At 35.2% G+C, this 24,379-nt stretch overlaps 1 protein-coding gene across 2 annotated transcripts in view; it reads right to left on the minus strand.

The window, feature by feature from the left end:
* Positions 1-24,379, minus strand: part of LOC126811166 (MAM and LDL-receptor class A domain-containing protein 1) — an 81,879-nt gene that overhangs the window by 26,045 nt on the left and 31,455 nt on the right. For both annotated transcript variants that reach the window (XM_050536690.2, XM_050536691.2), the window contains exons 4-11: positions 20,520-20,566; positions 12,171-12,246; positions 11,745-11,862; positions 11,435-11,610; positions 11,009-11,233; positions 8,202-8,378; positions 5,819-5,983; positions 254-356 (exon numbers count right to left, since the gene is read on the minus strand). In XM_050536690.2, coding sequence (XP_050392647.1) covers positions 254-356; positions 5,819-5,983; positions 8,202-8,378; positions 11,009-11,233; positions 11,435-11,610; positions 11,745-11,862; positions 12,171-12,246; positions 20,520-20,566 — 1,087 coding nt within the window. The remainder of the gene's footprint in view (positions 1-253; positions 357-5,818; positions 5,984-8,201; positions 8,379-11,008; positions 11,234-11,434; positions 11,611-11,744; positions 11,863-12,170; positions 12,247-20,519; positions 20,567-24,379) is intronic.

Raw genomic sequence — 24,379 nt, forward strand, 5'->3', positions numbered from 1 at the left:
GGTAACTGTGTATTAATCAGAATTCATTTTTAAACAGAGTCATTTCTTTCCCCAGACATCTTTATTATTGTTTATGGTTGTGTTAGTGGTGACCAATATCTTACAGATTTGTTTCTTCGTCTTAGCTATAAGTAAAAATATGTTACACATTCTATACAGGTAACTGGGTGTTTGATATTGGCGTCGATAATCGCATTTTATTTTTGCTTTTGTTTAACAGATTTAATGACTTTAATCTTTAATCTTTACTTACACTAAGCAGGCTTTTGTTCCAGAAAAATCAAAACTAGGAGAAATTAATCTTGCAGCATCACCCTCTTCACAGGGCCTGGAGCTCTCCAGAAATATGTAATAACCTGAAAGCAAATATCAGAACCGTATTAGTAGCTTGTATTCCGCCGCTAGTCAAAATAATTTTAATATAAATTGATCCTTATTTGTAATTGTGTGTAATCGGCTCTAAACATAAATTATCCAAATAATATATTGAAAATGTTTCCAAAATGGAAAAAAGAAGAAAACATTTAAATAGAAAATGTATTGTAATCTCAAAGCATGCATTCATCCTCGAACACACAACTGAAATTACATGTACTTAAAGAATGGGCTTTTGGTCTATTATAAGGTCTTTATGACTTTCGTGCTTTAATATATTGTGACATCGTTGTTTGATCAAAACTCTACTCTTGCTACTACTTGTTAATGGAAATATTGTCTCCCAGCAACCTTTTTTTGTAGTAAATATTTAATTTTATAACAAAATTCAAATTGTTACAAAATTTAATGTTTATTACAAAACCGGATGATTTTAGTTTCTGAGTGCGTCTCTAATGAAGCATCGATTTCATTGGATTTACATCGATTTGGTGGGCGATGACCACCTGCCTTTGTTCAAACTTTTCCGTCTATATAAATATATATATAGAACATGTTGAGGTATAATTATTTGTGTTTCTTTCTTGACAGCCACATAGATAACAAACCTCATCTCTCAACCCTCCGTGTTCCGGGATAAGAGATGATCCGATAAAGTTCCGCGTAGCAAAGCTGAACGCGAATCACATCCGGCCTCAGTAAGCAAAATTGACAATATTTTTCTTCAAAACAACGACTGATTATTGTTATTTATAACATTTCTGCCGCATCCCACCTGACACGGGTACAAATCCTCTCTTTTTAAATCAAAGCGATAGTAGATTGCTTTTTCCGACATTTTAAATTTACGTCTTTAACACATAAAGGCGGGGCCTCGTGTGCAATAGCCAATCAAAGTACTAACCTGATCAGAGTTGCGCAGGAGTAATACACCGTAATTATGAATGTCCGTATCAATTTTGATAAAAACAACGCTTGATTTACTTTATTGTCAATATTTGCTGATAAATGAATATTGTTTCAGTAGATTGTGCTGCGTATGTGTAATAAGTACTAATAGTATAAAATTAACTTATATGTTACATGCATTAATAAAGAAATTGAGTTTGCCACTTTGAACTAAAGGCATCCAATCGCAGCTAAAACAAGCACATCGGTATATCTCGACGTTTTTATACGCCCACATGGAAATGTGGTCGTATATTGACGTCGCCCCTGTGAACACTCTACAGACTACATTTATCATGTTGTTTGCATTAAGCGGTGGACACACTAGCCGAATCAATCGGCGTCGAAATTCGCCTAGTGTGTCCACTGTCATTCGGCCGAATGATTCGCCCGAATCAAACAGGTTTGATATATTCGGCCGAATTATATTCGCCTGGTGTGTCCGCTTCGCCGAAGCATTCGGCCGAATGTAGAATTCATTAGCCAATCACCACTCATATCGAGAAGTCACGTGATAGTTTGAAGACATAGACGCCGCCATGTTTAACCATGTGACATGAAAGGTGATGCAATCGACCGGTGAATCGGGCGAAGCATTCGGCTAGTGTGTCCACCCATTCGGCCGAATAAAATTCGGCGCCGATTGATTCGGCCGAATGATTCGGCTAATGTGTCCACTGCTTTAGTGAGATGAAGAATCCTATTTAATTTCAATAACTTCAGTTAATTTCTTCTGGAGTTATGGCCCTTGTTTCACTTTGTTGCACCTTGTGAACGCTCTAACGACAAAAGTTATTAACCGATCAGTATGAAATTGTTATGCATCATTTAAATTAGTAAAACAAAGAAGCCTTTTGAATTTCTGTTAATTACATCTAGAGTTATGGTCCTTGTTTCACTTTGTTGAATCTTGTGAACGCTCTAATGACAACAGTTATCATCCGATCTGTTTGAAATTAGTGAATTAGTGAAACGAAGAATCCTATTGAATTTCAGCAATTTCCGTTAATTATGCCGTGAGTTGTGGCCCTTGTTTCACTTTGTTGTACCTTGTGAATGCTCTAACGACAAAGGTTATTATCGGAAATTTATATGCATCATTTAAATTAGTAAAACAAAGAAGCCTATTGAATTACGGCAATTTCCGTTAATTACATCTAGAGTTATGGCCCTTGTTTCACTTTGTTGAATCTTGTGATAGTCTCTATCATCCAGAAAAATATTCTACGAATATTAGTCTGGATGCGTTGTCAACATTTGAGAAAAATTGGCTAGATAATGAGTGACCGAGACTAATCTTGTGAACGCTCTAATGACATCATCCGATCTGTTTGAAATTGATATGCATCATTTAAATTAGTGAAAGGAAGAAGCCTATTGAATTTCAGCAATTTCCGTTAATTACGCCGTGAGTTATGGTCCTTGTTTCACTTTGTTGTACTTTGTGAATGCTCTAACGACAAAAGTTATTGTCCGATCTGTATGAAATTTATATGTATGGTTTAAATTAGTAAAACGAACAAGCCTATTGAGTTTCAGCAAATTTCCGTTAATTACATCTAGAGTTATGGCTCTTGTTTCACTTTGTTTAATCTTGTGAACGCTTGAACGACAAAAGTTATCACCCAATCTGTATGAAATTCATATGCATAATTTAAATTAGCGAAATGAAGAAGCCTATTGAATGTCAGCAATTTCCGTCAATTACTTCTAGAGCTATGGCCCTTGTTTTACTTTGTTGAACCTTGTGAACGTTCGAATGACAAAAGCTATCATCCGATCTGTATGAAATTTATATGGATTATTTGAATTAGTAAAACGAAAAAGCCTGTCGAATTTCAACAATTTCTGTAGAGTACTTCTAGAGTTACGGCCCTTCTTTTAGTTTTTAGAACCGTGTGAACTCTCAAACGACGAAAATTATAATGTCATCTGTATGAAATTGTCTATTAAATGCCCCTGATTACCTACAAAAGAATAAATATGCAACAACCCTCGTCGACCGCTCGGACGATTTAGCTGCTGTGGGGGTATATTTATCGACTCGTGTCAACATAATTTAAATAGCACTTACATTTCATATTGTATTTTGAAAACGCTTAAGGTCCTTCCTTAGTGCTTTTGCTAATGGTTTCGTTTGAAATAATGTATCTTAATTCCACAGTGTCTTAAGGGAATTTACAGATGGAAGTGTTTTTGCGTTTGTACAATTTTTGGTGCTATTTTCAGAATTAAATGTAAATGAGATTCAATTATGTTGTATTCAGTTTCTTGGAAGATTTCTTCAAAAGTTCTAGAAGTAGCATTGGCCCAAAGGCCGAAACTGTTAGAATGAATTGGCTTTACAGAATAGTTTTTGGCAGATAATCACAATAGCATGATACGCTTTTCAACAATGGCCATAAAGAAATATATTTTTTGAAATTTTCAGACATTAATTTGGGGTTTTTTTTTAATCTATTGTAAACTAAAATATTGTAAAAGATGAATCTCTGAAAGGAATATCGTTACAAAAATAATAATTCAGTTCCGTTCAGTATTATTAAATAACAAAGATATGATGAGTTGAGAATTTGTCAACATTCGGCAAGCTCCGTGGATGATATATATAATCGAGATAAGGTAAAAACAATTCAGTGACACCTGAAATATTCTCTAAAATCTTTTAATGTGCCCCTTTTTAATCCGACTGAATCCAAGAAGGGGAATTATCTACCGCTGATATTTTGCTTTCCTAAATTTAATTTTTAATAATCAGTTTTACATTTAAGAGAAGACGAATAGCGTTTTAAAGTGTTTCAGAAAAAGGTAGTTTTGGATTGTTGGCCATGCTAAGAAATCTTACAGGTTGTTAAAAGCATTGCGGTAATAAAACTTAGAAATCAGAATTAGAAAGATAGGTTGCCAGGCAGCGAAACATACGCTCACATCAGCTAAATCGTCCGTACGGGCAACAAGGGTTGTCGCATATTTAATCTTTTGAAGGTAATTGGGGGCATTTGCAAGATAATTTCATACAAATCAGATTATAATTTTCGTCCTTTGAGGGTTCACAGGGTGCTACAAACTGGAACAAGGGCCTTAACTCAGAAAGTAATACACAAAAATTGTTGAAGTTCGACAGCCATTTTCGTTTTACTAATTTAAATAATGCATATAAATTTCATACAGATCGGATGATAGCTTTTGTCATTCGAACGTTCACAACTCTAGAAGTCATTGACGGAAATTACTGACATTCAATAGGCTTCTTCATTTCGCTAATTTAAATGATGCATATGAATTTCATACAGATTGGGTGATAACGTTTGTCGTTCAAGCGTTCACAAGATTCAACAAAGTGAAACAAGGGCCATAACTCTAGATGTAATTAACGGAAATTTGCTGAAACTCAATGGACTTGTTCGTTTTACTAATTTAAACGATACATATAAATTTCATACAGGTTGGATAATAACTTTTGTCGTTAGAGCATTCACAAGGTACAACAAAGTGAAACAAGGGCCATAACTCACGGCGTAATTAAAGGAAATTGCTGAAATTCAATAGGCTTCTTCGTTGCACTCATTTAAATGATGCATATCAATTTTAAACAGATCGGATGATAACTGTTGTCATTAGAGCGTTCACAAGATTCAACAAAGTGAAACAAGGGCCATAACTCTAGATATAATTAACGTAAATTGCTGAAATTCAATAGTCTTCTTCATTTCACTAATTTAAATAATGCATGTACCTTTCATACAGATCGGATGATCACTGGGTCCGACAAAATGAAACAAGGCCCATAAAGGATGCATATAAATTTCACACAGATCGGGTGATATTTTGTGTCTTTAGAGCTATTAACAGGGTGCAATAAAGTGAAACGAGGGTCATAACTCCAGAAGAAATTTGCGGAAATTATTTAAATAGGCTTATTCATTTCAGTAATGTAAATAACATATATCAATTTCAAAACAATTAAATCATAAATGTAGTCTGTAGAGTATTCACAAGAAAGTGTGGACGACGGACCGGACAGACGGAACGTCGGACGGACGGAGGCGACGGCAATATAAACTCTTATCCAGATTACTATGTTTTATTTAATAACGACCCAATACATGTACTGATAGCTGTAGAAAACAACAGCACAACAGAACTGGTATCAAGTGTTCTAGAAAGTACACATAACCCCAAAACATTTGTTTGTTAATATGCACAATGCAATTGTTTTTAGATGTGATATAAGGTGAGCTAGAAAGAGTCGGTAGCCACGCTGACTCAGTGTGAAAGCGCGCGATCAATAAGGGGGGAGGGGTCCCGGGTTCGATTCTACTGTTGGCTGAGAAAAATCCTCGAGATTTGCCATCGCAAGCTCTGGCAACGTGCAGTGTCTAGTCGTACGAGTGGGGTGAAAAACTGAGGCCCCGTGTACACACTGGGGTGCACGTGAAAGAACCATTGACCATTGTTTTCATATCATTCATATTTCATATAATATATTATATACCTTCTTGTGTTCCCATTGTCCGATCTTCTTTAGGCCCCGTTTGTACACTTGGAGTATCACGGTTATTAAAGGTCCAATCCTGATTATCCAGCTTGTCCTGTTTCCATCCACAAGAATTATTTCGGTCAAAATTACAATAGTGAAGTTTGCCACCCTTGTAAGAGGCTGGAAATAGAAAACACAATAAGAAAACTAAAATTATTCAAACTAAACTAAAGTTCATGTAATGAGAGTGGTCTAATATGGGAGGGTATCGCTGCCAATATTCAATGCTCTGCTAAACTGCCTTTTCGATGTAAAAAGTACAATGTACAAATTCCTAATACCGGTAATGATAAAGTCAAAATACCTCTAAGGCCAAAGTTAAATGTAAAACGTCAAAAGTAATGTGTAAAATGACAAATGTCTTATTCAAAAGTGCTATTTTTTGACGTGTGAACATTTTACATTTCTCTCATTACATTTTACATTTGCGCTCTGCCGCATCTCATTTGTCCTTCACGCTTTCTACATAGCATCTTCCGCACAGCACTATCTTTTGATATGCAAATACAGGATATCACGTGACTTATTAACAAACGGAAACGACGCCGAGATCAACCTGGTACACTATAAGCCAGCACACTATAAGGGTATTCACCACACAATAAGAGGAAATCAAGCTGACACACTATAAGAAATTCACTGGACGACCGTTACTACAATGAAATCTGTGAATGTTTTGACTAATCCGAGCCTTCGACAAATACATAAATTGAAAGTATAGTCTATCTTTAGCAATTAGGTTAATGTTTGACAGCAACACATTTCTTTCGACAAAACGAGGATTTTTCTTTCTGTTCTTAAGTACGTAATCATGAATGTGCCAGGAAATAAAACTGATATATCCAAAGAAACATACTTTCTAGTTATGTATAACACGATAACTAGAATTTCGTACTTTGACATTTTAAACTGGATTTTGACAATTCTGGATTAAGCTCCGCATTTTTAGTTCAACACCCCCCCGCCCCGCCGCCACCGCCACCACCGCCACCGCCCCTCCTTCAAATTCAACTGTAATCTTTTTATGAAAATATGAGTGTGCCAGAACATTATTTGCATATTTGAAAAGAGCAACGAACTTGCTAGTCAGTGATACGTAACATGATATCTGGAATTTCGTATTAAGACCCGTATTTTTACTTTAAATACCCCTTCCCCCATCATTTAATAGAGTTTCTTACCAACCGACGTTTTTCAAGGTATGCAAGTATGGATTTGCCAGAAAATTATTTACATATTTAAATAGGGCAACGAACGTGCTTTTCACTTATAGGTAACATAATATTTGGAATTTCGTGTTAAGACCCGTATTTTTACTTGAAATACCCCCCCCCCCCATCATTTAATAGAGTTTCTTTCAACCCGACGTTTTTCAAGGTGTGCAAGTATGGATTTGCCAGAAAATTATTTACATATTTAAATAGGGCAACGAACATGCTTTTCACTTATAGGTAACATAATATTTGGAATTTCGTATTAAGACCCACATTTTAACATTGAATGCCCCCACCCTCCCCCCGACACATACTCACACAAAGTCAATTAATAGAGGTTAGCATCATCTAAAATGATCGGAAAATCTGCCAGACAATTATTTACATATTTTTTCAAAAAGAAATGAACGTGCTTTTCACTGGTATGTAACATGATATCTGGAATTTTGTATTAAGACCCTTATTTTGATATTGCTTACCCCCTACTCCAACCACGTCTTGTAATCATGGTAATATATTGGATGGTAACATCCAAATTTGATCGTTTGTCAAGGCTAAGTAAATTTCTTATGGTGTGCTGGCTTATAGTGTACCAGGTTGATCTCGGCGCCGTGTCCGTATATGTTAATAAGTCACGTGATATCCTACATTTGCATATCAAAGATAGTGCTATGTAGAAAGCGTGAAGAATAAATGAGGTGCGGCAGACTGCAAATGTAAAATGTAATGAGTGAAATGTAAAATGTTGGCGCGTCAAAAAACAGCATTTTTCAAAACAACATTTATCATTTGACACATTACATTTGACGTTTTACATTTAACTTTGGCCTTAGAAGTATTTTGACTATATCATTACCGGTATTAGGTACATATACTTTTTACATAATCAATCGAAAAGACATTCTTGCAGAGCATTTAATATTGGCAGCTACACCCTTCCATAGTCTTGCGACTTCCATTTATTACCTCAATTTTATATAATACCCCTTCTTTTTTATAAAATAAGTAAACGAAAAAGAACCCCAAATCACCGTTTTCCACGATGTAACGTTTTATTGACCGACAAAGATGCCTTGAGAAAGGAACTAGTTTTATTTCAATATCCTTAGCACTAAATTACTTACGTAAACAAACAGGTAAGTTTCCAGTCCATTGTCCAATGTCCATACAATATCTGGCTCGACTTCCCACTAGTACATAATCAGCTGAGCAGTTATAATGAACAGCACTAGCTACTTGAAAATTATCCCCTTTTCTGTACCCAATCTTCGGAACACCAGCATCAGGACAATGGGTTATATCTTGCAACAGAGTAAGGTAAACAAATCTATATCTTAACATATCTTTCACAAAGTTGTTCTAGTAAAAGTTTACAATAATTTTGGTATAGGCAACACATAGAACATTACTGTTTACAATCAAGATCACATCCATCAGCAACTAAGGTGTCCGTCAGTTAATAAATGAAATGGGGTTTAACGTCCTACTATTCCGTCAGTTAAAAAAGATTGTTTTTATTTTAATCAAGACATAACCGATGCGTGACTGCCCCCTTATTACTACGTCACCAATCTTGCAAATTTGGAAAAACCAAAAATCACACAAATCTGGCCTCTTGCGCGATTACAAACAAGGCGAAGAACTTTGACAAAATAGAGATGTAATTCTCATTTTCAAAAGGGTTCATCCATTTTAATCTCAAAAACTCTCCGAATAATTGATGTGCGATTCGACTTTCGTCAAATTGTTACGAACAGTTAGTAGTACATGTAGTAGGCTAAAGTTAATGACCTCGTTGAACACCTTTTGTAGTTTTTTTTTTAAAATTGAACAACTTTGACGCTTGACATACAAAACACAATATCAATAGGAATTTATCTAGATACAAATTTGAAAATTTTCAGAGGTGTTTCGTTAGTTTTTCCACATATAAAACCAGAAATGGCAATACAATAACATTTCCAATATCCTAACCCGTTTAACGACGACCCGTAAACAAAATCTAGCAATTAAGCCAGGGTCAAATTAGTTCCGTCACAGATAAATTGATTTTATAAATGAATTCTCCTTGATTCCATTAAAGATTAGTGGATGTCCCGGGTTTCTGGTATGTTTCTGGTTGAGATAATGACATAATATTACAATTGAAATGTTGTACTCCTTGTGGACTTTTCTTATTGAAAATTCGTTTCTATTAATTTTAGTAAATGCATCAGCTAGATCTAAATCTGAATATTGTTTATGTTTTCTTACACCAAGCCCTTTCTTCTGTGTAGGGCCCAACATTTTTTTGAAATTACACTATCGAAATAGGACAGCTAATATGTAACAGACTTTTTAAAAAAAAAAAAAAAAAAAAAATTGGTAATATTAAGAAATCATTTAAAACAAATATTTTGTTCAAACTTTGACTTCTTTAGGGAATTGTGAAAATTATCCCCATATTTAAAAAAAAATAATTTATCACTTGTCAAATTTATTTGAAGTGACATAGCAATGACAGATTTTCAAACTTGGTTAAGAAATCATAAGGTGGATGTTGTGACTGTGTTCGATTATGAGCTTTTCTGCATGGGTTAAGAATTGATCAGCAATTTGATATGTCAATGCTTTGAGGCACGATAACTTTGATTCTAAATAAGCGAGAGTGATGGAATGTTGTGCATAGTAGAGAGGGTTAAACAGAAGTCCACGAGAATTTAGAGTTTAGACTTGACTTTCGTACGTGTTTGTAATGTGTCTGTGCTGTTCATGTTTGTAACGTATGGTTTGTGAATGAGATACTTTTTTTTAGGGTACATGTAAAAGCTTGTGTAATTTTGTATTATAGGTTTATTTACAATGAAATAATGGTTTAATTTTAAATAAGCTTAATGATTAAGATATACATTAAAATGTCAAACTAATATTAAAATAAAGTTTTAATTAAAAGTTATTAAAATTAAGAGTTATTAATTCGAATGTATTGAAGTCTGTTGGAACAATGAAATAGTTCAATTGAAAGGATATATTGTATATTGTACCAAACAAGGCCACTCAGGAACTCACTCAGGCTGCCTTACTACTTAGATCAAATTCAAGGTGCCGATTGCCAGTATTGAGAGTGGGGAGGTTTGCAATTAACAATTTGTCTGGTTCAAAAGAATAAAAATCCCGTCGATGGAGCCGCATTTTATTATTTGGGGGGAATCACAACACTAGAAGTCCAAGGCGAGATAACACTATATACCAATTAACGATCGCATTAAGGAATATGATATGGTCTTCGGGTAGAATTCTAAGAAGCTTAAAACCGGTAATAGAGGATTCAACGCAGACCTCCCCCCCCCCCCCCGAACATTATTGAAGAGGACACTATTTATCATAGTGACGTTATATTAAATGTGCAACCATGTTGTTTAATTTGTTTCATTTCAGTGTTAGAGTTTTGCCATCTATAAGTCAGCTATTATGGGACACCCATCAATGCTTCCTAGTTATCAAGAGCTTTCATAATAATAGGCCATGATAACGCCGTTCACATGTCTTGTGTCGTGGGACGAATGTAAAAGAATAGGGCTAGCCGCAGGCTAATATTGCTATAATGATAGTAAATGACCCCGAATTTGGTATGCTAGATATTTCAAATTCATAAACAACTTATATTTCGGATATTATCAGGGAGATTGTTTTTTCTTTAGAGATATTTTATTCTCTATAAATGAATGGGAGATCGGGAGATATGTAGACTGGAAATATACCAGTCAAGGGCGTCAACCTATAGTTTTCAGTGACATGAACAATAACTTTCCATAAAATCTCAGAACATTTCACAAAAATAATGAACAGACGTACGCAAGGGGCATCAATAATATACTGCTACATAAAATGTAGGTGCATATAACATGTGCTGGTATGTAGCACTATTTAGAAAGTAGGTTAACATACTTACTGCATCTATATAATCTGTTTACTTTAAGTATATCTGTATCCGATAGTTCTATACGCTGTCCCATTTCAACACCATCTGGCAATGGGAATTTACTTTTAATGGTTGGTTTAAAGCGATCATTGGCGAAAGTATTATTTTTATAATGCATAATGGAACCATAGTCATAGGGTGCTCCGAGAGTATCTATATCTTCTTCCGTATACTTTCTGAAATTACTCTTATGATCTGAAAGAGAAATATATATGTTTAAATGTAATCAAGCGCATCAATACTATATTATAATAATTTCTGTGGGTTTTGATTTTGTATTACGTACAATAAATCCTGGGAGGGTCACCATTTTAAAATTCAAGTATGTAATAAGTTGTGGTTCCTTATAAAATATGAATGTGATCAAGGATACAAGTGTAAATTGTTAATAATTACCTTCTGGTATATTATCCCACGCGATAGTGATATAGCTGTCTCTATCCGGTCGACTGTGTTCATGCCAAAATCCCAAAGCATGCATCAATTCGTGCATAATGGTCCCTTTCCGATCACAACCTGGACCAATAGATACCAGCTGCTGCCCACCACGTCTTCCAACTGGACTAAAACACCTACAATACAATAAAGAACACTAGAATTAACAGTTAGCCATTGCAGAAGATCACTTTCACATAGTAATATAAAATCTTTCAATTAGTGACAGCCAACATATTCCATAATATACGTCAGAAAAGAAAAGACTAACCCCATCTCGGAACGGATTATAATATAATCTGTTTCATCAGAACGAGGTACAAATCTAATACAGGTCTTTTCTTCAAACTCTGTCATAGCCAGCTTTATCTCCATTCTCTGTGAATGATCTGTAAATATTGTAGATATGTGATCTTAAACATTGATGGTAAGTGAAATGAACAGTGTACGGATATAAAGTAAGTCTAAATAACCGGTTTGCGTAAATGCCACCCTACACAACTATCTTAGAATTACACGATCTAATCTTTAAAACAAATCATGGTCTACAATCTGAAATCCTGTTTTGCACATTAAAAGTATGCATAAAAGGGATTATATAAATCTAATGGTGGATGATATAATAAATTATAAGCTAGAAGGAGTATAATGAATATCCATTATTTATTATCATGTTTGGTGTTAGAAGAAAACTTACCATAGGTATCTTCTATGATATAAGGCACTGTTCTGTTTAACCATGTTGCATGTATATCTCTAACAGCATTCCTTCTCTGTATTATAAAGATAAGTCGTCAAAAGTTTAAATAAATACTATTCTTGACAATGTGTTAAACTATGTAATTAAGGTAATTATAATGTAAGATATTTTTGCTGTACTGTGGATCTTAATATTACTTTATTTGTAAAAACAAACGATTGTTTTTTTTTATTTAAATATTTATTTTTAAATGTAAGTTATGTTGTTATGTGGTTGTATAAATTCAATTTATCTATCGAAATACTCCAGAAAGGAAGACATACACCTTTTCAAATGAAAAACAAAATTGCATAAAAATGTAATGTACTCAGACATGAAAATAACATAACATTGCCTCAGAGAGCCAGAAAAACTCAGCTTGTCGTGAGTACTAGGATCATGCCAATTCATGCACCATTCAAGACAATCAAGGTACAGTAAGGTTAATGAATAGTTTGTCGGAAATTTGTCTTATATAGTGGTCCTTTGAACAAATCGAAATAAGCATTCATACCTACCAAATTTGGTTGGAATCGATCAAGTGGTTTAATTTAAAAGTATTTTCGCCCTCTTTAGATGCTGCCACCCCGTACCTATGGCACTGATAACCCCTTTTGAACAAATAGAAATAAGTAACGCTGGGTAACATGCATGTCGATTTTTGTTGAAATCCATCTAGCGCACGGTGAGATTAAGCAGACGGAACCTCACAAATTGGGCCCTCTCCGGCATAAGAAAAATACATGTAGCCTGTATCAAGTTTAGCATGAACCACGAGAGAGGTACCTCCTCTATTATAGATGCTTCGCTATAACAACATTCGATTAAGCAGATTTTTAGCGTTGGTGCGTTTGGTTTCAAACTAGACTAATATTAGCTGGACATGGTTTATCTGTGGACGTTCTCGACGGAAATAACTACAAAACCATATTTTGCCATTTCAGCAATAGTATTATTCTCGAATACTCGAAACGTACGTCCACGAACAGACGGAAATAACTACAAAATGACATTTAGCCATTTCAGCAATAGTATTATTCTCGAATACTCGAAACGTACGTCCACGAACAGTTTGCCCTTCTGCAACATTTATTAGATAAGTGAAGGGGGTAACAGTGCCACATAATATTGGAGTGTTAGCATGTTTACAAGATTTCAAGGACGGGCAATAAATGTGTAACTCGTGTTGTGTAACTCGTGTGTTACAGGCACTCAGCTTTATCAATTTATACAGACAAACATTTGTACTGTCATGCCATTCAAACACAAACAAACATTTATAAATTCAAATCCTTTTTACAAAACACAAACGTTAGGCATATATGTGTGTGCACATCGAATATTAGAAGGGTCATTCCATGTCAAGTTAACCAAATTTGGGAAAGTTGGGAACATGACCCCTTCCAAAAAAATTATAAAAATATATGTTACAGTACATGGACTTAAGCTAACAAATCCAAAATTATACCTCTGTTGGCCGAAAATTCGCTGAGATATGGCCATTTTAAATTACGGTACTGAAACGGATCATAAATTCAGTAATTTCTATCGGGTTTTCTGGTGCTTTAAACTCTAAGATCTAAGACAACTTTTGGTGTAGATTATGAATTTAGCATCACACACGATGTTCAATTCACACAGTCCGTGCCACCAGGTTGCAAAATGTGGAACAAATGAACTATGCACTTTTTTTCAGGATTTCCTCAACCTCTGGCAAAGTCACTACTGCATGCACAACTTCCAAAATTGGCATAGTTAATGTCAGTTTGTCTTTTATCAATTTACAAAAAATTCTTAGTCGATGGGATATAACATACTTTTCAAATATTCAGTCTCGAAATTCAATGCACACTGAAAACGTACAAAATATACTCAGTTTCACCTTCAATTTTGGCCATGTGGGACAGAGGTTAAAATTCTGAAAAAGTTTGAGAATGAAACCTCAATTACCCTACTATAGCATACATTAAAGTCCAGTTTGTGTATTTGATGTCTTATATTTTTAATTGGCACTTGAGATCTGTGCGGTGATGAAGTTTTAATGGCTATCATCAAAATTGTTGACTTTTCACTTTGATTTTAAAATTACGTCTAAATGACCTATACCTCTCAAACGTGTCAGGGGAAAACTTGTTTTTTCTGCTTGGAATGTTGAAGTACAGTACAGTTGTTACACTATCACTGAACATTTGAAAACTACAGGCCGCAATTCATAACGCATGGTCTTGAAACTTTGCATACTTATTCCTTATACCCTAAGGATGTTTCCTATTGTTTTGGTGCTTGCCCAACCCGGGTCAGAGCCACGCCCATTTTTTTCTTTGTGTGTGTGTGTTTTTGTTTGCCTACAGGCCGCAATTTTTAATGGATTGTCTTGAAAACTAGTAATATATATTCCTTATACTCAAAGGATGCATGTTGGTGCATGCCCGACCCCAGGGACACAGCAACACAGATTTTGGTGTTATCGTCCACAGGCTGCAATTCTGAACTTTTGGTGCATGCCCGACCCCTGTCACGCTCCAGGATGATCCATTCATAATTGCGGCCCCTAGGCGGTAAATATATATAAAAAAAATGGGCGTTGCTAGGCCACTGGGGTCGGGCATGCACTAAAAACAATAGCGGTCATCCTAAAGGTAATAAGTATGAAAAGTTTTCAAGATGATCAAAACACACATCCACGCAAAGAAAAAATAGTTTTATTATCAAATTTTTTCAGAATTTTAATCCCTGTCCCACATGGCCAAAATTTAAGGTGAAAATGGGTATATTTTGTACGTTTTCAGTGTGCAATGAATTTCGAGACTGAATATTTGAAAAAGTATATATCCCATCGACTTAGAATCTTTTGTAAATTGATATAAGACAAACTGACATTAACTATGCCAATGGTGCAAAATTCATAATCTTCACCAAAAGTTGTTTTGGGTAACAAAGTTAGAGAGTTCTACTCCTATTAGAAATGTGAGTTTAAAGCATCCGTAAACCTGAAAAAAATTGCTGAATTTATGATCCGTTTTGGTACCCTAATTTCAAATGGCCATATCATAGCGAGTTTCCAACCTAGAGAGGTAAAAATTCGGATTTCTTAGTTTAAGACCATATACTATAACATATATTTTTTATAATTTTTTTGGAGGGGGTCATGTTCCCACCATTGATTCAGTTGACATGGAATGACCCAGAAGTGGAATTAGAAAGACATATTGTAGGCGAGTCAATACACAATAATTACACGTTACACAGATAGGTAAAGAAAACACTCATAAAATGAAGGGAATAAGATGTCATAACGTCACGTTACTACACGCAATTTAAATAAATCAAAGACAGCACATGATTACAAAGCGCGGAAATACGCCCACACACAGCAGCAATGTCTCGGCAGTAGATTATACGACAGGAAAGCTTGGATGTTGACCAAATTTGATATTTTGGCAGGGGTGGGGAAGGAGAGAGAGAATAACCATGGAATTGAAAGTCGCAGGGTACTAAATATCGACAGCGCCCGTCCTCTAACGGCCAGAAAAGTAAGTGCGTGTGTAGGGGGGGGGGGGGGCCTTGACTCCGGACAAATATAGATAACTATATTATAATATTGAAGAAAAATGTCAAAATACCATATTTTATGGAAGGATAACGTTGCCAATATTATTTCAATGTTCACCGTGCAAAATACATGTCAGCAATTCAAAATACGTGTTTTACACAGTGTTCAAATACAGAATACACTTTTCAATAATACTTAATACAGTATAATAATTATTTTGCACATTACACTTCTCCATTCCGCATTTTGCTTAATCGACAAATGCATAATGGAACTTGGCATATTAGAACATACACCTTATAATATGGGATCTACGACGAAGCTCATTTGCATACGGAAAAAAGTCCGGGCTAGGACAGAAATTAAGAATTATAAGATCGACCGCGTAAATTATTAATTTCCTTCCTAGTCCGGACTTTATTCCGTATGCAAATGAGCGTCGTCGTAGATCCCATATAAGGTATATGTTCTAATTTGCCAAGTTCTATTTTGTCTATTATGAAAAATACAGAACGGAGAAGTGTAATGTGCAAAATAACTATTATACTGTATTTGTATTTTAACACTGTGACAATGGCATTGTGGAGGAATGGAAATTGCAATTTGTAAAACTAAAATACGTATTTTGAACTGCTGACATATGCAGTTTGTACAGTGAACATTGAAATAATATTGGCAACGTTATCCTTTCATAATATTTATCATTCGATCATTTGTTACTTCACTAAACCAAATGTTGTTGAGTATCAAATAGAGAACGAAAATTTCCCAATATGTGGTTATTCGCCCGATGATCAAAATATACATTACAGACGCTTCAAAATGCGACTTTTATACTTATAAATGTTGTTTACGGAGTAAAATGACTATAAGATAATTTTTAAACACTCATACTGGCTAATTTCGTAAGCCCGTGGTATTACGGACAGCTCCATTAAACGATTTCAAAGGAATCCATCTACACGGTCAGTTTTGAGTACGGTCAACCACATATTTAATTATCTTGCCTTACAAATTTAACTGATTATTTTGGAACCCTTTGCGCTCTGGGGTAACTTCTCCGGGCCTTTTATTTCTTTCATTTAGAATTTTGACCTTTCTGCAATTTTGTTAAAAGGCATGTGGCTCTATTTTAATATTATCTAGAATATTCGACATTAAAAACACAAATCGTAATTCGATATTAGCTCATTTCAATCAATATTGATGTTGTAACCTTATCGTGATAATATGGGCTTCTTACGTCGGGCTCTCTATGGTGTCGAGTGCCATGTAATGAGAAGACTCGAAGAACAAAACAAGACGTATCCCACAAATCAATGCGGAAGTAATCAAAAATGGCTGTTCCACAAACAACAAAAAAAGGGAGATAAACTTGTAGACTGGACGAACAAGGCGCGAACGATTACTGCCATTCAATTTGGACAACTCGCCTATCTTAGTGAACATAACTGATTAGAAATTTATTGGCAATCAGTTTATTTACATTCGTAGTACATAAGTATTGCGCTTTCCTATCCAGGGGGTTTGGATGGTCGATTGGTTAGCGCGTGCGCCTTGTATCATAAGTTCTGTCATTGAGTCAACTGGCGTGTTTTCGATTCCCCGGTTGTACGTGACAAGGAGTAGGTTTGCCTGTCCAATCTGGTGGGTTTTCTCAGACCCCCTACGCGCAAGCGAATTATTGAAATAAAATTGAAACATGTGTTAGTCCCGAAATGACCTAGTTTGTGTCGAGCGGACGTTAAACCTCATCTCTCTCTCTCTCTCTCTCTCTCTCTCTTTCTCTCTCTCGCTTACAAAAGGTTGGATGGGTTGAAAAGCGGTTGGGCGAAATGATAGAAACATAATTACCGCTCGAGATGTTTGCGTATCAATTTTATGGATATAAAAATTAAGAACTAATTTGTAATCTATCAGTATATTTGAATTGTTAACATGCATTGGGAGGGGGGGGGGGCTTCATGCTGGTGGAGGTAAAGCCACACGGAAGAAGATCTTACATAGTAGTAACCTTGTTATGGTGGATTCTAGCACTCCTTTTACGCCTCTGCATTCATTAAAATTATACAAAAATTATAAATGACTAATTTAGGACTTATAACTATAAACTAAATCTATACAAGATGACTAGTCATCGCCATCCCGCGCCCTTGCACCCTTTGGGAGGCATGAGGAAAACAACTTCTTAAAATATCAATTCACACTCTGATCACAGTAGCTGCCAGCTGGGCAAGGCAGGGTCGCTATTCCCTATAATGTTTGCACAACAACCTTTGCCTACCACAACCAGCTGCTGTACATGTATGTTAAACAATAAACTTATACATCAGAAAATAAAATATCATAATAAGTTGATGTTTTTACAAAGTTTCAAAAAGATTTCTTGAACAGATAATGAAATATGCTCCGGAAACGAAATCAGGACGGAAGGACAGCCATCAGAAATCAAAATAATAGGTAGATGAATGTTGAAGTGTTATAAGAAAAAAGGTATCTTGAACAGTTTCTGAGATATGCTCTAAAATAATAATTATATATAATCAAAAACTGAGTCAAATGTGTAGTAAAAATTCAAAAATCATTCAACAGAGAAATTTGTTTCCATGGAAATACTAAAATTATCGAATCCAAGAAATATCTAATTAGCACAAGGCACAACTACTATCACAGGTGGATGTTATTATAAAGTTTCACGAAGATCTCTTGAATATAGCAAAATAGGTTGATGTGTGTGCAAAGTTTCAAAAGGATATCTTGAGCGGTTATGAGATATGCTCCGGAAACACAATTGTACACCAAAAACAAGGTTAAATTTGTTTCTATGAAAACACAAAAATGATTAAATCCGAGAAATTCTAAATTAACAAAAGGCACAACTACTATAATAGGTTGATGTTTTTACAAAGTTTCATGAAGATATCTTGAATGGTGTATGAGATATGCCGCGAAAACAAAATTGTACACCAAAAACTAAGTCAAATTTTTTTCCATGGAAACACAAAAAAGTATAAATCGCAGAAATTCCCAGATAGCAAAAGACACAACTAACGTAATATGTGTAAAAAGTTACAAAAAGATATCTTGAACGGTTTATGAGATATGCTCTGGAAACTAAATCGGGACGGACGGACTGAAAGACGGACCCCATTTCAATATCCCTCCCTAACTTCGTTCGGCGCGGGATAATAACATGATGGTGTATCAACTATGCCTGAAACCAAATGGATAGATGCTGATTGTAGCTACCCAAATACTGCCCCCAAGTCTTGTAGATGCTGGTTCCTGAGTTCCTACCTCTCATACAATCCCATTATCTATTGTATAACTGCATGACCAGGGTCGCCCATTGCCAAGCATGTTAAGTCCTTAAAATTTCTGTCCTTAAAAAACCTCACCTTTTAAGAAGATAAAAAACTTAACACTTTAATTCCCAGGTTACGTCTATTAAACGTATCAAGTAAAATTCCAGCGTTAATGGGTTGCATCATGTATGAGATAAATCTGCCTATTGCGGGTTTTTAAGCCTCAAATGTTATATAAATTATTTAAACATTTAATAACATGACAAGCCTATAATTAACCCTTTGGACCACCGGAGAACTCTGATTTTCAGTAGATTAGAACACTGCGGCTATTTAATAGTTGACGATAAAATAGATAATTGAGACTTAGTCTCGACTGTCAAGTAAGGTTGCTACGATAATAAACAACCTACGCAACGATTTGTAAAAACTTGAAACACTCATAATTTCGCATAGAATAAAGTAATTTGACTGAATATTCAACATATTCATTTTGTTAAATATCTTTATTTGAACTGCTATAGGCAGAACGACATAATCAGAAACCTATTGGGTTTTTCAATAAGTATCTACTTTTAAAAAATTAGATTTTCAAGAATAGGCTTTCAATATCTTATTTTGTAAACTATTCATATGACGTGTAAAATCTGCACTATCACAACGTGTAAACGGAACGATAATTACGCAAAACGCGTTCAACTTAATGCTCTAGTGCATAACTAGTGAACAATCTCACCGAATTTTAAACTATTACATTACGATATCTGCCCTTCATTGAGTATAAACAATTCCGTCAATTAAAATTTAGAGAATTAATTTAAATCTAAAATGTACGGTCGAAATTTCTTCGATTTCAAGGATTCCGGTTCCCACTAGACAATCCCACCAAAAACTTTAAAAGTGAAAATATGACCGAAAAGATAACTACAAAAACGCGTTGACAAATTCTGGTTTTTATCAAGAATTGTGTCCTGTATCGCGTTCCCAAACTTTCATAATTTCGAACTTAAACAGAGAGATAACTCGCCCATTTGCTACCGAAAAGTCCTGTTGGCGACTCTATGAACCGTCCCTGCATAAAACCTCTGACCTGTAGAGTGTTCCCAAGAAACTGTGGATGAACGACGGACATAAAATGCGTCCACATTAAACGAGGGCGTATACGAACCCACTATGAGTTCTTTTTTAAGCTTTAAAAGTAAAAAAAATGTGACCAGAAAACGCGTTCAAAAATTTACGATCAATTTTTACGAAACTTGGTACAGACTAGTAATGTATAACAAAATCTAGATACAGTTTGGAAATCATGTGATTCGAACATTTGATTATGAAGTTACTACCTAGATTGAACACAAGCACTTGTGGTCGGTGGACAGTAGAAAAGTATACTACCAAATTAATTATTCTGTTAGCATATAAAATAACTACAATAAATAATAGTGTTCTCACCATGTCTGCTAGAATATCACCTTCTGTTAAAAATACACTATCTATACCTGTAAAGTATAAGAAATGTGTAAAAAGTATTATTATCGTGTAGATTAATTATAGTTTGGATGACAAGGGCAATAACTTAACAAGTAATTTATACAAGACTCGTTCATCAAACAGGTCAACATACTAGTCAAACAACATCCTCAATTTTGAAAAAAAACCCTCTCTTTCCTGTCGAGTGGTTTCACAGTTTAGATTACAAGAATAATAACGCTGTAAATAATAGATGCACAACTCTTAAATTCAACTAAGTTCATGCTTATTACAAGTCAAACAATCATAGCAGTCTGAAATAAATAGATAGTCATGCAAAGCGTGGAATCGCCCACAAAGCAGCTTTGTCTCAAAAAAAAAAAAAAAAAAAGATTGTAGCCTCTATCGCGTTCACAAAGATTTTTTGGCAAAATAGCATAACTCCAAGAAAGAAAGGCGCGGACCTCTATTGCAGTCAGAATGTTTTTTGAAAGTTGTAGTGGGGTGGGGGGATAACCCCGGAACGGAAATTCGCGAAATGCAGAATATCCACAATGCTTCACACCTAGTTTCAAGTACATCCGTGCAAATATGTAAACCCTATTATGTTCGTACACAGTCTTCACACAAGTATCGTGAAATTCGGACAAAAACACAGACCTGAAAGAAGTTTTTATACATTTTACGTAAAATCAAAGGCCATAATTATAAAAATATCCGTATAATTATCCAGAATAGAAATATTCCTCCCTGTGTAGTCATAATAGAACTTTTTTGAAATTTTCAGAAAAATCCCATAAAAACTGTGACCGCAATCATGCTAACAAGTTGTTCTCGCAAATGGGGGAGTAACTCTAAAAATATTACTCAGATTTTGACGAAAAAAATAAGGATTCTTGTTTTATCACAATATAAGCTTACCGAAAGTTTCAGAAAAATCTGATCAATACTCTGGCTTGTATGCAGACAAGCATCCAATTTTGACGGAAAAAAATAGGGATCCTCGTCTTGTCGTCATACAAATTTCCTGACAGTTTTTTTTTTTTTATAAAAAAACCGATAAAAACTGTAGCCTCTGTTGTGCTAAACAAGAAGTGTGGACAGTTTGGCAAAATGGAGTATAATTCTAAAAATATTTATCTGATTTTCACGAAAAGAAATAGGGATCCTCTTCTTGTCAAGAAAGTGTGGACGGGTCGATTTATTAAAGACCCGGGACTGTACAGCGCAGTGGACGCCTACGTCTGGTCCCCCGATCCATTCACTTGAAGTGATAGATTTTGTCTTTTTTTTTTAATCCCTTCAAGTGCTTGCATCGGTTTACTAGTCAGTCAAGTTGGCTGAAAAATACAATACTAAAGATAATTGTTGTGGTTTTATATTCAGATAACCATACATTTATACCTAGCCTTCTCAGCAAATCCTGAGATTTCCTACAATTTTCTTAATCTCTTTAACTTTAACCCACCAAAATCGATAGCGAAGACAGTGGTTTAATATGTGTTTTTGGCATTTGATAAGAGAGCTAAATCAAATTTGGTGGCAACTACATGTAACTGAAACCCCTTAGATATACATGTAGTATACTGTTTGTATGAATGTTTTGTTTTGTTTATGTAATATGTATTATTAAATGTATATGACATATGGACTATATTTAAGTGTATATGTATGCATTTTGTCCATAATGGACGTTTTGGTGCAATAAACATCTTATCTTATCTTACACGTTATTTATCTTCTCACGGGTCTCTATTTATATGATAGCTAGTTGGACGTTGTATATGATTGGCTTGTGCAGCAATTTCGATTGCAAATATCATGTAAGATTTTTCATGATGTATGATTATTAGACTTATTGGATAAAATTAGGTATGCGGAGTAAATAGATTGGGATCTATTAATCTATGGCATCTTACCAACACTTGATTTGCACCTTGTATTTCATTTCACACCATTTCTCTTTTACTAAGTAAGGGTCGCTTTATTTAATATATTCTGATATTTGTTTTATCTTAGATTTTTAATGCACTAATTTTTTAAAGTTTAATCTCCATGTTAGAGGGCCAATAATTATTTCATTAATATTGAACATTTATACTGAAACATTAGAAAGTGATATAAATGAAAACTTCAGATCGCCGTAGCGTCCACTAGGAATGATGGAATTTAATCATGTTAATGCGATATGTACAGCATAGACATGAATTGGGCAGTCAGGAATGGTTGCGAAAGCCATTATGCCAAGCAAATGTTGAGGTTGGCATTAATTTCAGTATTTTCTGTATTTCTAATTTGTATTCCTTTAAAATGAATTATGTACAAGTCTGCCTATTGCAAATGTTGTATAAATTATTTAGACATTTAATCACAAAACAAGCCCATAATAAACTCCCTATAGACCACCGGATGGTCGTGCTTTAATGGACTGAAACACGATTTCCATTTAATAATTTAATTTAAAATTGGATAATCGAAACTTTGTTTATTATCGCTAAAATCCAGCAGTAAGTTTGGAAACTTGCGTCACATATCACACTACTGTATATATTTTCTAAATAATTATTCATTGTTATTTCTATAATTCGTACGGTAAAAGATATTAAGTTAACAGGCTCGAAACAAATTTATAAATAGGGTGTCCTTGGAAACATTGACTTATAGTGAGCAGCACCTTAAAGTAGCCTCCATGGGACCTAAAATTAGGTCATACGTTACATAGCTGAAACTTTCTAGAGACAATGGTATCCATAGTCGGAGTAAATATTTCACAAATCTAACCTAAATTTCTGGGGCTTTCCCCAAGTCAGACCACGCCCAATATCGCCTCACGGGGCTAATAATATGGTCATCAGTTACATGACTGAAACTTAACCAGAAACAAAGATCCACACTTGATAAATACAATTTTTAAAAATGTGACCAAAAATTTGGGGCTTTTCCCAAGTCAGATCGCTCTAAAGTATGTCCGACCACCACACCCTAAAACTGGGACTTTTTATATGGTGCTGCTGCGGCTATACGCCCCAGGAGTACCCGATCTGATCAATTGACTTTTACTCGTACGGACACCTGCTACAAATTTGGGGGGGGGGGGCAAACCTTTTGTAACTGATGACCATATTATTTTGTCATTAGCTCCTGGACTATTAGGGTGCAAAGCTATTTGAGGGATCAAGTCTATGGGTTACGTCTAGGCTAGAAAGATTAATATTTCATCACTTCATCGGCCAATTCAATTGACTTTTACTCGTACGGACACCTGCTACAAATTTGGGGGGGGGGGGGCAAACCTTTTGTAACTGATGACCATATTATTTTGTCATTAGCTCCTGGACTATTAGGGTGCAAAGCTATTTGAGGGATCAAGTCTATGGGTTACGTCTAGGCTAGAAAGATTAATATTTCATCACTTCATCGGCCAATTCAGAAAACAGACTGAAGGTGGCCATCTCTCTCTCATATACAACATGAACAAATATTCATGTTTTCAGAATTGGTTGTACACTACGCCTACGCGGTAAGTAAAGGATAACAGTACAGCCACTTTTTCGGGAAATGAAATGAAATGAATGGGGTTTAACGTCCTGCTGTTCTGCTCCGAACTGGGCTAATGAAAACGGGCATACGCCATACAGTGTGCTATGAGGGAAATTTTGCCCGGGCAGCGGCACTAGGACCTACTCTTATATCGAATTCTAACAGTCAAGGGATCTTTTACGTGCACGCCAATGTGTACACGGGACCCAGGGTTTTCAGGTCCTCCGTCCTGCATCACTGACAAGGGGGAACCACGCCGGAAAATTTGTATGAACTTTCACGGCCAATGCAGGGATCGAACG

The sequence above is a fragment of the Patella vulgata genome, chromosome 2 (assembly GCF_932274485.2).
Source record: "Patella vulgata chromosome 2, xgPatVulg1.2, whole genome shotgun sequence".
Classification (NCBI taxonomy): Eukaryota; Metazoa; Mollusca; class Gastropoda; family Patellidae; genus Patella; species Patella vulgata.